This window comes from Neodiprion fabricii, chromosome 6, assembly GCF_021155785.1.
Source record: "Neodiprion fabricii isolate iyNeoFabr1 chromosome 6, iyNeoFabr1.1, whole genome shotgun sequence".
Classification (NCBI taxonomy): Eukaryota; Metazoa; Arthropoda; class Insecta; order Hymenoptera; family Diprionidae; genus Neodiprion; species Neodiprion fabricii.
Window position 1 is genome coordinate 21,857,501 of NC_060244.1, and position 12,679 is coordinate 21,870,179.

Sequence of the window (12,679 nt, forward strand, 5' to 3'; positions counted from 1 at the left end):
CATAGGTGACGTTACGCAATTTGTCAATAATAGAGTAACTCTTTTCTGATTTTCTTTCACTTCTACAGGAAAAAAAACGTCGGTACATTCCGAAATTAATTTCGCGTAGAGGGGAAAATCTTACAAACGTTACTGTTCGATCAATTCAGCATTGTCGAATGCAGCCTTCGTGAAAGCGTACCTTAAAACGCTGCATTTAAAAATGGCCAACGCCGCAGGCGGTCAACCACTTGTAATTTTCACCTTCCAGGTTCCAGTTTCTACAGTAAACCGTTTGGTCAACGATTAATTTTCCAACAGGTGGTCGTCACTATTCAAGACAATTACTTTTGCCCGCTTATACTCTTCAGTGCTATTCACACGTACTTTCAATTAGACGTTAAACGTACGGTGGATGGCCAACCGCACCAAAGTGAAAGGAAGGACAAAGGATCACTGCGGAAAAGGATCCGTGTAGTTGAACCGTGTACTATGAATTGGAACGTAAAATGGAGGGCCGTGTAGCTGGTCGACAATATTCGTTGTTATCCTCCGCCGCCTTTCCCTGCTCGTGAAGATCCCACTACTCGATATTGTTACTTTGTCGTAAACGAGGTAATTATTGACCATGCTGTAAACTTATCATTAACTAACTTCCGCTTAGGATTAAATCCCGAATGGTAAACCACCTGTCAGCGCTGTTTACCCGTTCTTGAAGGTACTGAATTACTAAAATTCCTTGAAACGTTATTAAAGAAGTACTTGAAAAATGCGTGTGCTTCTCCACACTCCAAAGCTAATGTTAGAGTCACAATCGTTACCAGTCATGTTATGAAAGCAAAGGACGGCCAAATCGTTACAATATGATAAACATTACCGATCAAATAAGCATTACTTGGGAAAATTGACAATTTTGTAAGTGAGAGCCACTTGTCTTACCGTACTACAAAGATCGTATGAAACACCTTAAAAACTATCATTATTTCTGTTTCATCAATCTATACTATGAATACCATATGTACCACTTCACCCTCATAAGCCAAACCAAGTTCTGTTGTTTCTTTCACACGGATGCTACTGATTTCAGGGTGGAGAATGGAATGGATGGATCGTGCCCCCTACTCCTCTCAAATTTTGGCGAACAGAATGGTTCCGATCGTGGAGTTGGATATCTGGTGCAGAAGTTGCCACTGTACAGGCCAAGCCCAGACACGAGTGACTTGGGCTACCACACCTTGGACAATAGTGCTTGCAGGTCATCGTCCTCTACTTCAAACGTCACAGCTCCCATCAAACATCAACACCAGCATCAACAGCAAAAGACTCTATGCCAATTGGACGAAGAATTGTTATTGAAGATTTTCGACTGGCTTACAACCAAGGAACGATGTACAGTAGCTCAAACATGCCATCGACTGCGAGAAGTTGCATGGCATCCCTCTCTATGGCACGACATAGAGATGGACCATACGCAGTGCGTGACTGCAGCTATGAATGCAATAGCATATCATGGCCACCATTCCAGAATCCATCGTCTCATCCTGGACGGAGCCAGCGGACATCCTGGAGTCCTAGCGGCTCTTCCTTTGCCAAGACTGACGACTCTGGCCTTGCGTCACCTGAGACATGTGAATGATGACATTGTTGCAGCAATACTGGACAATTGTATGCATTTAAGAGAGCTAGACTTAACCGGATGTGCCTTTGTCACAAGAGCCTATACTCACCGCAGTGCTCTGCAGCTCCAATCGTTGGATATGAGCGATTGCCACGGCGTGGACGATGCTGGTCTTGCTCTCACCCTTTCTCGCATGCCTCATCTCTCTTGTCTTTATTTACGACGTTGTGCACGAATAACCGATGCCAGCCTTGTTGCTGTGACTTCATACTGCGGAACTTTGCGTCAACTTTCCGTATCAGATTGTGGAAGAGTAACAGATTTTGGTGTGCGAGAATTAGCTGCGCGTTTGGGTCCGTCTTTGAGGTACCTTTCCGTTGGCAAATGTGATCGTGTTTCGGATGCTGGAATCCTAGTTGTCGCACGACATTGCTACAAGTTGAGATACCTAAATGCCAGAGGATGCGAAGCACTCAGCGATACTGCTGTCCTCGCATTGGCCAAGGGCTGCCCTCGCATGCGTGCCTTTGACCTCGGGAAGTGTGACATTGGTGATGCAACCCTGGAGGCTCTATCAACAGGTTGTCCAAACTTGAAAAAGCTTTCTTTACGGGGCTGTGAACGCATAACTGATGATGGCCTTGAAGCTCTTGCCTATTATGTCCGTGGCTTGCGGCAATTGAATATCGGAGATTGTCCAAAAGTCACTTGTCTTGGATATCGTGCTGTTAAACGCTATTGTCGACGCTGTGTCATTGAGCACACCAACCCTGGCTTTTCGAGTTGATCTTTAGCATCATTTGCGTGTCATCACTCGATCCAGTGTCATTTTTACACATAAGTACATTTTTTTTTTGTTCTCTTCAACTGCCACATTCCACGAAATGGAGCAGTCCCAATTTTTGGGATGATTTTAATCCGTCCAGTGCCACTTAGTGTTGCCATATGAAAATATTAAATTGCATGATGATCGTGTAAAGATTAGTATTGAGAATTAAACGTCCATGTACAATTGCAGCATCAGATGAAAAGAGAAGACATAAATATATATATATATATGTGTAAAATTTTATAGACTAATATTTGGTAAACAAAAAACGTATATTCGCCTTATTCAACGTATACCGTATTTACCTGAAAATAAGACACAGTGCACTATGAAACTTGATAAACCAGAGCTCAAAGTCGACAGTTTCTTATTTCTGTGTAAATATTTTTACTTACACGAATGTATACGCTACATTAACATTACAATAGACTGTATAAAATTTATGATTAGTGAGTTGGAAGCGTACATGACCCTAAAGAAATTTGATCCGTAAGAATGTATTAAAACGACAATATTTAACAAAATTTTCAAATTATTTGATCAGCATGATACAGTGTTATCTTTCGGTTCGGTTAAACCGCGATTCATTCTACATTTTTGGTGAATTCGAAGAAATATATATCTTTTAGAACCATGCTGGCCACTTATTACCGACTTTTGTAAACAAATGAAAATATATTCGTAAAACTGTACGTATGTATAATAGAGTGTTTTAAAAAAAACGACTTTTTTTTCGAAGAACATTGAAAAATCTTCCGAGTGTCCCTCAAAAATGACCTCGGTAAAACATGAGCTCTTAATATTGATATTTAGAGGTGGCGATTCTCAATTTGCTATTTCCCATTTAAATAACATGGGAAAAAATTTTTAAAAAATTTAGAATTCTATTGCTCGAAAACGAATCAGTGTGAAGATATAATCAAGACATATTCTTGTAGGAAATTTTACGCTCTACAAAAAAGATCCGAATATAGACTTGCGTAAGGTAAGTCGTTTCGAAGTTATCAGGCCTCAAACATCGAACCGTTTGAAATAATGATGTTATTTATAAATGCTACAAAACTGACTCATATCACTTAAATACACAATATTATTGATTTTAAAATTAAAACTATAGACTTCCAATGAAATGTTAATTAATAAATTTCATTAATCAACGATATGAGTCAATTTTGTAGCATTTATAACTTAATAGCATCATTATTTCAAACGGTTCGATGTTTAAGGCCTGATAACTCCGAAACGACTTACTTTACGCAAATCTTTTTCAGATCTTTTTTGTAGAGCGTAAAATTTCCTACAAGAATATGTTTTGTTTATATCTTCACACTGATTCGTTTTCGAGCAATAAAATTCTAAATTTTTAAAAAAATTTTTCCCATGTTATTTAAATGGGAAATAGAAAATTGAGAATCGCCACCTCTAAATATCAATATTAAGAGCTCATATTTTACCGAGGTCATTTTTGAGGGACACTCGGAAGATTTTTCAATGTACTTCGAACAAAAAATAGTCGGTTTTTTTGAAACACTCTAATGTATAATGATGAGTGTGACGAAATAGATAGAGATAGAGGGTATATCTGAAAATAGGTAATGAAATTTTATACCTATGCGTTTTCTATACAAAATGCATAAAAGAGATTATCGCGTTATAGCAGCGGGATCTTTTTTTCCCCTACCGTGTTCGTTGATGTTCAAAGTCCTTTTATCTCATCCCAACTAACACATTCTTGCATGTTTATTAAAATGATGGAGGTGTTACTTTTCCCCTGTTCGAATAGATTTTGCGAGGGAAAAATAGAAACTCCATTGCAAAATCGAGGGTTATGGGTAGGCGATATATAAATAAATATATATAAATATATATATATATATATATATATATATATATATATATATATATATATATATATATATTTCTTTTTAACACGTGTCAAAAGTTTTATATTTATAATCTATAGTATTTAACGTAATAAATTAAAGAAGTAACGAATATCGAAATGAATATAGCATGATGATAATGACTTCATGTCTTGTTATATTTTTAATTTATTTCTCGCAATATATAATGATGTAAAAACAAAAAAATACGAAAATATTAGATAGAAAAAATAAAACATCCATTACATAAATTGTTTTCTAATTATTACGCGCTAATTTTTGATTACCCGTCAACGAATCTCTTCCGTAGAAAATAGCAGTAAAAACAAATATAACGCTTGCCAAAATTTGCAACGTTCCAATTTTTAATGTTTTCGATCTGCCGGATTATGAATCTTTGCTTTGTACATCATATCTGCGAACAGTTATTCGTCGATACGCAACGTCAGATGAATTCTATCTCCGGAATTTAGGTGATAATCCGAAAGTGTACGGCCGTTCTCCAAATAACATCCGTACGCCCATAGCTTCTGTCTTTCAGGCGGCCACGCCTCGCCCCTTTCGAACCCCAAATTTCTGCAAGAACTTTGCAATGTCGTGAAAATTCTGCGCTTCAACGTGTCGACGGTGTCGGAAAAAGAGACATCCGCGAGTCGAATCCTTCTCCCATCCATCATTCGTATCGTCACACCATCGTACTGACCGCAAGCTAATGTACGAGCTTAAAATCAATATTTAAAACAATGCTGACCTGACTAGGGATTTTAACAGAGTATAAACTTTAGACTTGTTCCAAGATAGAACCTGTAAAGATCACAGAGCTTACATACATGGAGATTAGAGAGAGTATAAACTGGGACCTGGATTGGATTGAAGGAAAACGTCAGCATATTCACTCCATGTTTGTAAAATCTATGGTGGAGATAACAGCCTAGTCGGTCAAACTTCATCAGGTTGATTATGAGCGGAAATAGAGCGATAAAATACTCAACGCAATACGCATGGCATTTTTGTACCTGATTTTTTACTACAGTCAGCGCACGACATCTTTGCAATAATTTTCAGACCAGCAATCGGAAACTCAGCGAACGTGAAGTGTGAAAGATCAGCAAACGAAGTGAACTGGAGCTATTTTCATGGTTCAAAAATTGACGATGCACGGTATCATTCAGAGCTTAATTGAAACGGCATGTGACATGGAATTCACTGTTTCGAGTCGGAAAAACTACCCCATTTAAGCGATGATTGCTAAAATTAACAGTAGACATGGGAGGGAATGAAAAGCCTTTGCTTTAAAAGAAAGCGGTTTTGTCAATTCGATTCAAACATAGGCACTGAATCACGATTAGACACCCGGAAATCCCCGACGCCCACATCCTTCTCCTGTGGAGACGATTCCAATCTGTTTCCGGCTATAAATCGGTGGACCATTGGTAGCCCCCAGTCTGACATTTATGTATCACGTACACAACACTGTCCAATTAACAAAGAACAACGCGATTTGTACATTTGTACGTCTCCCTTTGTAGGTACTATTTCAGAACCAAATCAAAGTGATAGCTGGAATAAATATCGGATCTTATTTATTTTTCATACCGGTGCACCGCTGTGAAAAAAGTACGATGAATTTATCCATTAAAACTGAAGCTAGAAATTTATTTGTAATTAAAGTGGGAAATGTTTATTAATAAAAAAAAAGACACTGCGAGTAGATATACAAAAACTTGTTATGCGATTATAAAATGGAAGTTTATGTTAAAATCATCGACTGCAGAACCTTCCGACAAAAGAAAAAGAATCATAACGAATAAAACAAGTATAGGTAATTCGCATTTGTAATTACTTTATGATTTTGGAACTTTGTGAGCCACGTATACGAAATTCCTAGCATATTATCATACCAAAGAGGGCAAGCCAGTTACTGCGTGTAGTCAATCTCCGAAGATTGCAATTTCTTCCCCCCTAGTTTCTGGAGCTGCTATACCTCCACGATAAGTTAACTCTGCGTCTGGATACAGCATTTTGTTAACCGCGCCAATAAATGCTTGGAAAACTTTTCGCACTACAACTTTTGGCGTCATCGACACGTTTCTCTTTTCGTCGTGATTTTTTTCGCAGTTGTAAAGATTTCTCGCTTCTTGGCTGCAGTATTTTTGATCGGTGTTAGAAATATTTGACGTTTCTGAAAGCAGATAAGCTGATGCGCAATCGAGTATCGTATCGTCGTCATTTTTCGCTTGATCTTTTTCTATACAAGTCCAGATAACGTGGCTTATCCATTTAAAATCTTCCCAATCGTTTGAATAGGAGACACGCTGGTCGTCCAGCTGCCGCATGATTAGCGTGCGGAACCTTGAAACGAAAAATGAGAACATATCAAATATTTGCGCCAAATGCGTGAGCCTATACATTTCCAAAATTGAGGTTTCAAGGTAGAATGTTTAATCTCACCACCAGTCCCACGGATTTCTTCCGAGCCGTATTGTCTTTAGATTTCCCAAGTACGTAAATACGGCCGGATTCAAGACAACCAATAGATTATGCTCAATATAGAGATTTTCTAATTTGGGCATTTTCGTGAAAGCTTCTTCGTCGATCAAAGAAATTTGATTGAAGGATAGATCCAATGTTCTCAATTCAGACAGATCCTTAAACCAAGCTTGGAAAACCCTCTGCAATTTGTTTCCCCAGAGAGTCAAGTTCCTCAAGTGTGTCAGCTTGTAAAATGCGTCTGAACTTATAGTCTCGACATTTGACTCGTGAATGTCCAAATTTTCCAAAGTATTTCGGAAGCGATAAAAGACGTTTCTGCAAATAGCGGTAATTCCAATTTACTGTCACAGTATGGAAAAGTTTGAATCAGTCATAGTCAAGCTGTTATTAGCCTTGGTAAAAAAATCTTGTACAATCTAAAAGCTCTTGTTTTCGTAATTGTATATATTTTTCCGGATCTTACAAACGAGAATTCATTTCATGCTTGACGTCCTGATTTTACAAATTTCCATCACCTCTGAATATGTACCGATTACCTCTGATACTTAATTTTTCCCAATAGTTTATCAAACATATATTATTAATAAGCGTGAGTCAGCGATTCTTCGCGGTTCTGTTTGATCGACTCGATGAAACGTGACTCCGGGAAGTTGGAATTAGATCAGTCAATATTGTGTGTGTGTGCGTATGATGTACTCGATGTACTCACCCTTCGATATTCGGTAAGTTACACTTGTAATACGTGATTGAACGCAATTTAGAAGGTGCTTTATCGAGGTACGAAAATTTTGAAACACCATAGCTCCCGAAATATGGATATGCTTTGTTTTTATCGATCCAGTATTTCGCCCATTTTTCACCGGAAACGAGTTCGACGTAGCACGCGAAGGCTACGATCGCCAAGAAAGTAGCGCAGAATCGTGACATCATTGCCAAATGATCAACAGTCTTGTCACTAGTGATGCACTAAATCCAGAGAGTAAATAGATACTGTTACAATGGGACTCGGTCCCGTACTGAACCGGGTATTCCGACTCCGGATTCGTGGAAGCTCGAAGACCGCAAAGACCAGCAAGTGGGTCGTTTCCTGCTGATGTCGATAACGGCCAAACGCCGGAATGCTTCTTTCCGTCGTAATCAGCACCGACCATATTGCTAATGGAGGATCAAAATAAGTTTTACGTAATTGACAAGTTGCGGCGTTGCGGAAGTCTGTTTCCGACATTTCAAGATTCTCGTTATACGACCTTGACGAAATTCGCGTATAATTAGCGACGCGGTTTTGATTCAAACGAAATTTTATTGTTTTCCTTCGACTAAGCTGCGTAGATTGCACCGGAGTTTTTTTTTCCTTGAAAAGAGATACGAGTTCTTGATGCGACATTATCATTTTCCTTATGATCGCGATGTACCAGGGATTCAATTTATGGAGACATTAACATTCCCCTTGAGCTTTAAGAAAATTTACTTCTTTGTATTTTTTATGTTTGCCACATTAAACGTTAAATCGCTTGTAAGACATTGGGGTTTGTTTGACGTTTATGCTGCAGATGCGTAGGTATTTCGCAAATGAACCATTGTCGATTCGGATTTTTGAACTCAACTTTTCGCATGGGTTCGGTATGATTTTACGAATGCATTGTATTTCTGGGAGTATACGGCGAATTTATATTACGACTATATATCGTGCAAACGACGTACAGTAAGAAATGTTTTATTGTCACATGTTTTTACATTATACTAGATTATGATATAAGAGGACAGGGCATTCTGATTCTGCTGGTTTACTCAATAATTCATTTTTAAATTTACAACCCAGAGTCTTGAGTAGCAATTAATTTCAGGCGTCGAAATCTTTGTGAAATTTCAGTTCTCTCTATTATTATTATTATTATTCGGACAACAATATTCAATAAAGATTTAATGATTTGCTGGCCGTTCACGTAACAGCATTGGCATTATGTGATTCATAGTTGTGTATATATGCACATTATATTTTACAATAATATATATAATAGAAATATATGTATAATATTCAGTCTATACAACAATTTGTTCACAAGCTAATTAAATTTTGTTTCCTTATTTTCAGATTTCCCATTATAAAATTACCGTCAATTTTACCGATAATTATTAAACTACTAATTCAAATTTAATCATGGATCCCCGGACACTAAGTGAAATATTTCAACGTGCCTGATCAGCAGATCTCATCCAAGCTGCGGATTGTCTCAACAAAATGCAACAATTCGACTGGTTAAAAGTGTTGAACCGGTCCGACATCATTCATTTCTTGATTTAAACACTCAGTTGTGTATTGTATTTTAGCAATAACGCCTAAGCTGTAAGAAAACCGTTTCAATGAAATCGGTTTCGTAAAATTTAATCAAAAATGTATTTTTGCTACTCGTACTGGAATTTTATGGAATGTACGAATTACGCGTTACATAAAACAATATCGAAAAATCATAAACCTTGAAATTGATTCATCGGCGGGAGAGCAGGCTAAATTTAAACTTGGCATTTATAATCGTATGGATAACTTTACAAATCGTCTCTAATGTCGCTACCCGTACAACGAAACGTCCATACATCTGAATTTACTTCGCTGCAGGTGATTATGTATCACACAACGATGAATAAAAAATATTAATTCCTTGGTATTGGTTATAGAGAATCAAATTTTTGATGCTTCCTCGTCGTTTCAACGGCACCGACTATATCACTCTTTGAAATTTGTACATAAGATTTAATATACTATACTATATTATATTATTATATGATACAGATATATATGTGCTATATTCATTCAGATGGTTCTTTCATTATGATCATAATTATAATTATTGTTTATTTAATTAGATCAATATTCCATAAAATGGAAAATTTACTTCAGGTGAAATATGAAACTCTATGTCAGATTCGAATACTTTAGGTGAAAGGATACGAATAATATTAACTACATATTATTGTCATTCGAATAACGCAGCATGTAAGATAAATTTTTTTTCTTTGATACTTACGTTCATTTATCCGCTATGTGTATGCGTGTGTGAATCCTATTTCTGCACAGGAAAGCTGAAGAGGCTCCACACAGCTTTCGGGTCGAAAAATGCTTCTGTGCAAAAACTGAGTTCACGACACGATATGAATTTTGAACAACAAGATAGAGTGTTCTTTACACATTCAAAATTATATCCGGAACAAATATTAATCTCTATCACTAGCAGGATATATTTCCATGTTAAAATGCTCCGTTATCGTGATGGAATTTTTTTCTGAGAATGATTTGACATTAGCTTGTTACGCGATCATGACTTTGACGTAGAACGTAAACTCAGTTTTTTAAAATAGGCAAAGTTCCCGCCGTTGAGCATATTGTTCATTAAAATGAGAAATTTCTGATGTTCTGCTATAATACAGGCTGCCAGGAACCCCGATATTGAATAGTCGCTGGATCGAACAAACTTTGTACAGTATATCCAAGGTTCGGCAATTATACAGTGTTCAAGTTTGCGCGGGCCGTTCGAACCACGTGAATAATCACGACGGCTGATGTAATTACCGGCGATACGACGCGCGTTATTCGCTGAATTTCACGATCCTACACGCGAGCAATAATTCGACGGGGGTATAGATCCCCCCCTTGCATCTAGTAAATTAGGCGGGGTATCAGCGCGACGGCGATTACCGTCATCGTCAGGGCTTCGACCCGACAGTTGCGTCGCGCCGCAGAACCCTCGTTAAACAGCGCCACCTCCGTCGGCGGCGAGTGCGCAGGCGCAGGTGCTGGGGCCTGAGGGGGACCAATCGGGGGCCTTGGGACCCCTCGAGCATCGTCGCCGCGGCCAGACTTGGAGGAAATAACCGTCGGATGCGTTTCTCCACCTTTTCCGAAGTCCATCGATGACTCGTCCAGGTCCTCGACACCAGCTTCGGCCGACAATCTGGGTCGTATCTTCTTGTTCAATTTCAACGTTGGCGATTTTTTTCGGGACTTGTTACTCGGCTCGGAATCCCGGACCGACGGGAGCGTCGTCTTCGTCACAATGTGCAGCTCTGAAAGGGTTTATGGTTACTGGGAAACTGAAACTACAACTTTGCGTGGATATTGAAATTTCGATTTTATCCTGGTTCGCAGTAGAAATTCCGAGTTTTTCGTTACAATCCGTGTTACAACGCTTTCATCCCCAAAGAACAAACGGATATTTACTTTTACTCCCGAAGTCACGCAGACTATTTTCTGTATCGTCGTGTATAATTCTTATCGCGAGGAAACACTCCGCAATGAATAAATTATCGGAAAAGACATCTCTGATCTGATCGTCTGCATGTGCTTCTTGTTTTACGAATCGAGTGTGGTCAAATAAGTGGAGAAAAAACTAATACCGAAAACAAATATATCTAGATAATCTCCGGGGGTGAAGGTACTATAACATAGAAAAACTGTACTTGTACAGTACGTTGAAATTTCAGTTTCCGACGAACCTAACCGACTGTGATGAACTTTCCGAGAATTTTCTATGGACAGATAAGTTATACAGACGCAATACTCTGCAAGGGTCAAGTTTTCTCTTCAATATTCTCGGGGGAAACGTCCGTATACCATCTCGGAGGCACTGCCGCTCACTCCAACACTCAGCAGTGATCATGTTTGCGGTACGTCGAATTGTTTCTATCTAATGTCTATATATATATATATATATACGTAGTGGAACATAACAGGAAGTGACATATTTCTCTGAGCAAGCGGCAGCGAGGAGTTCTCAGGGGGAATGCCACGTGCGCTAATGTAAATTGTAATAAATGATCGAGTCGGAAACCTTGGAGCCGCACAGCGCCGTCAGCTTTGCCAAAGGCGTTTTCCGAGGAGCACTCGTAGCTTCCAAAGTCTGATTTCTCGAGCCTTCGAACGGTCATATTAAGCTGATAGGAGTAATCGCTGGTCGCCACCTCCGACATGAGGTACTTGCTACTTGGGAGGATTTTTTCACCTGAAAAAACAGATCATTGCGATTTATTATTGGCGTGATGCTGGAGGAAAGTTTGTTCAATTAATATATCTGGCAGCTTCTTTAAAGGATACGAATAGACGGGACTCTAGTACTAGCTCCGGAACGCTATCGGCTAACAATGAGTAAACTGTTTCAGTTTCCGGTTTATATCCTATGTACGTGAAATAACGTCTGTTCTGCGGAAATTGCATTTGATGGTTCGAAGAAAAATAGTTTCCTAGTTCCCTGCAGTTCGGTTATTGGTTATTGGAGGAACGATCGTTTGCGAACGAGTTATGCCGCCAAGATCCACGAACGCGTTTCGAGGAGTAATGCAGAAACAACTTTTCCCAGCGGACGGTGGAAAATACAATGAAAGTTTTGTTTTTCGTCGTACTTTTTTTTTCTATTCCCTCACAGCGTAGCAATAAAAATCCACTCGATAGCCCTTGCCTAGAGGAAATCGAGAATGATATCACGCTCCTCGGAGTTCAATCCCAGAGTAGATACGTACCTGAAGCATTTCGGTATGAAAAGCAGCGAAAAATGATCGTACCTGTATCCTTGTACCAGGAGTTCATGGCTTTCGGAGAAGCTTCGACGTAGCATTGAATGACCACGTCGCTGTTTGCCGGGGCGGCTACGAGCTGACTAGCGACTTTGATCAGCGGTCGGACTGGAAAAATAGGTGAAAAAGAGTTGAGGTTTCGCTTTGAGGGACGAATTAATCGAAATGACGTACTTACAGTGCACGCGTACCGAATATCGTTTGCTGACCGAAGGCGGTACACCGTTCGAAGCGATGCAAAGGTACGAGCCCATCTCCTGCCGCAATATGCCGATTAGGTGCAGTTGCTCACCCTCGGTGCTTTTTACCGCTGGA

At 39.1% G+C, this 12,679-nt stretch overlaps 3 protein-coding genes across 7 annotated transcripts in view; 1 reads left to right on the forward strand and 2 right to left on the reverse strand.

The window, feature by feature from the left end:
• Positions 1–187: 187 nt before the first annotated feature.
• Positions 188–2,976, forward strand: LOC124185762 (F-box/LRR-repeat protein 7-like). Its single transcript, XM_046576850.1, has 2 exons — positions 188–594; positions 1,067–2,976. Exon 2 carries the CDS (start codon positions 1,080–1,082, stop codon positions 2,382–2,384), a length of 1,305 nt encoding a protein of 434 aa, XP_046432806.1. The 5' UTR covers positions 188–594; positions 1,067–1,079; the 3' UTR covers positions 2,385–2,976.
• Positions 2,977–5,936: 2,960 nt separating this feature from the next.
• Positions 5,937–7,830, reverse strand: LOC124184645 (leucine-rich repeat transmembrane neuronal protein 3-like). The gene is made up of 3 exons (XM_046574595.1): positions 7,512–7,830; positions 6,761–7,117; positions 5,937–6,661 (listed from the first exon to the last, which is right to left on the reverse strand). The coding sequence occupies exons 1-3, from the start codon at positions 7,730–7,732 to the stop codon at positions 6,241–6,243; spliced, it is 999 nt and encodes a 332-aa protein (XP_046430551.1). The 5' UTR covers positions 7,733–7,830; the 3' UTR covers positions 5,937–6,240.
• A 670-nt stretch (positions 7,831–8,500) lies between these two features.
• Positions 8,501–12,679, reverse strand: part of LOC124184325 (lachesin-like) — a 60,534-nt gene continuing 56,355 nt past the window's right edge. For all 5 annotated transcript variants that reach the window (XM_046573897.1, XM_046573898.1, XM_046573896.1 and 2 more), the window contains exons 6-9: positions 12,543–12,674; positions 12,353–12,472; positions 11,626–11,796; positions 8,501–10,861 (exon numbers count right to left, since the gene is read on the reverse strand). In XM_046573897.1, the coding sequence (XP_046429853.1) occupies positions 10,455–10,861; positions 11,626–11,796; positions 12,353–12,472; positions 12,543–12,674 (830 nt within the window). In that variant the 3' untranslated portion in view covers positions 8,501–10,454. The remainder of the gene's footprint in view (positions 10,862–11,625; positions 11,797–12,352; positions 12,473–12,542; positions 12,675–12,679) is intronic.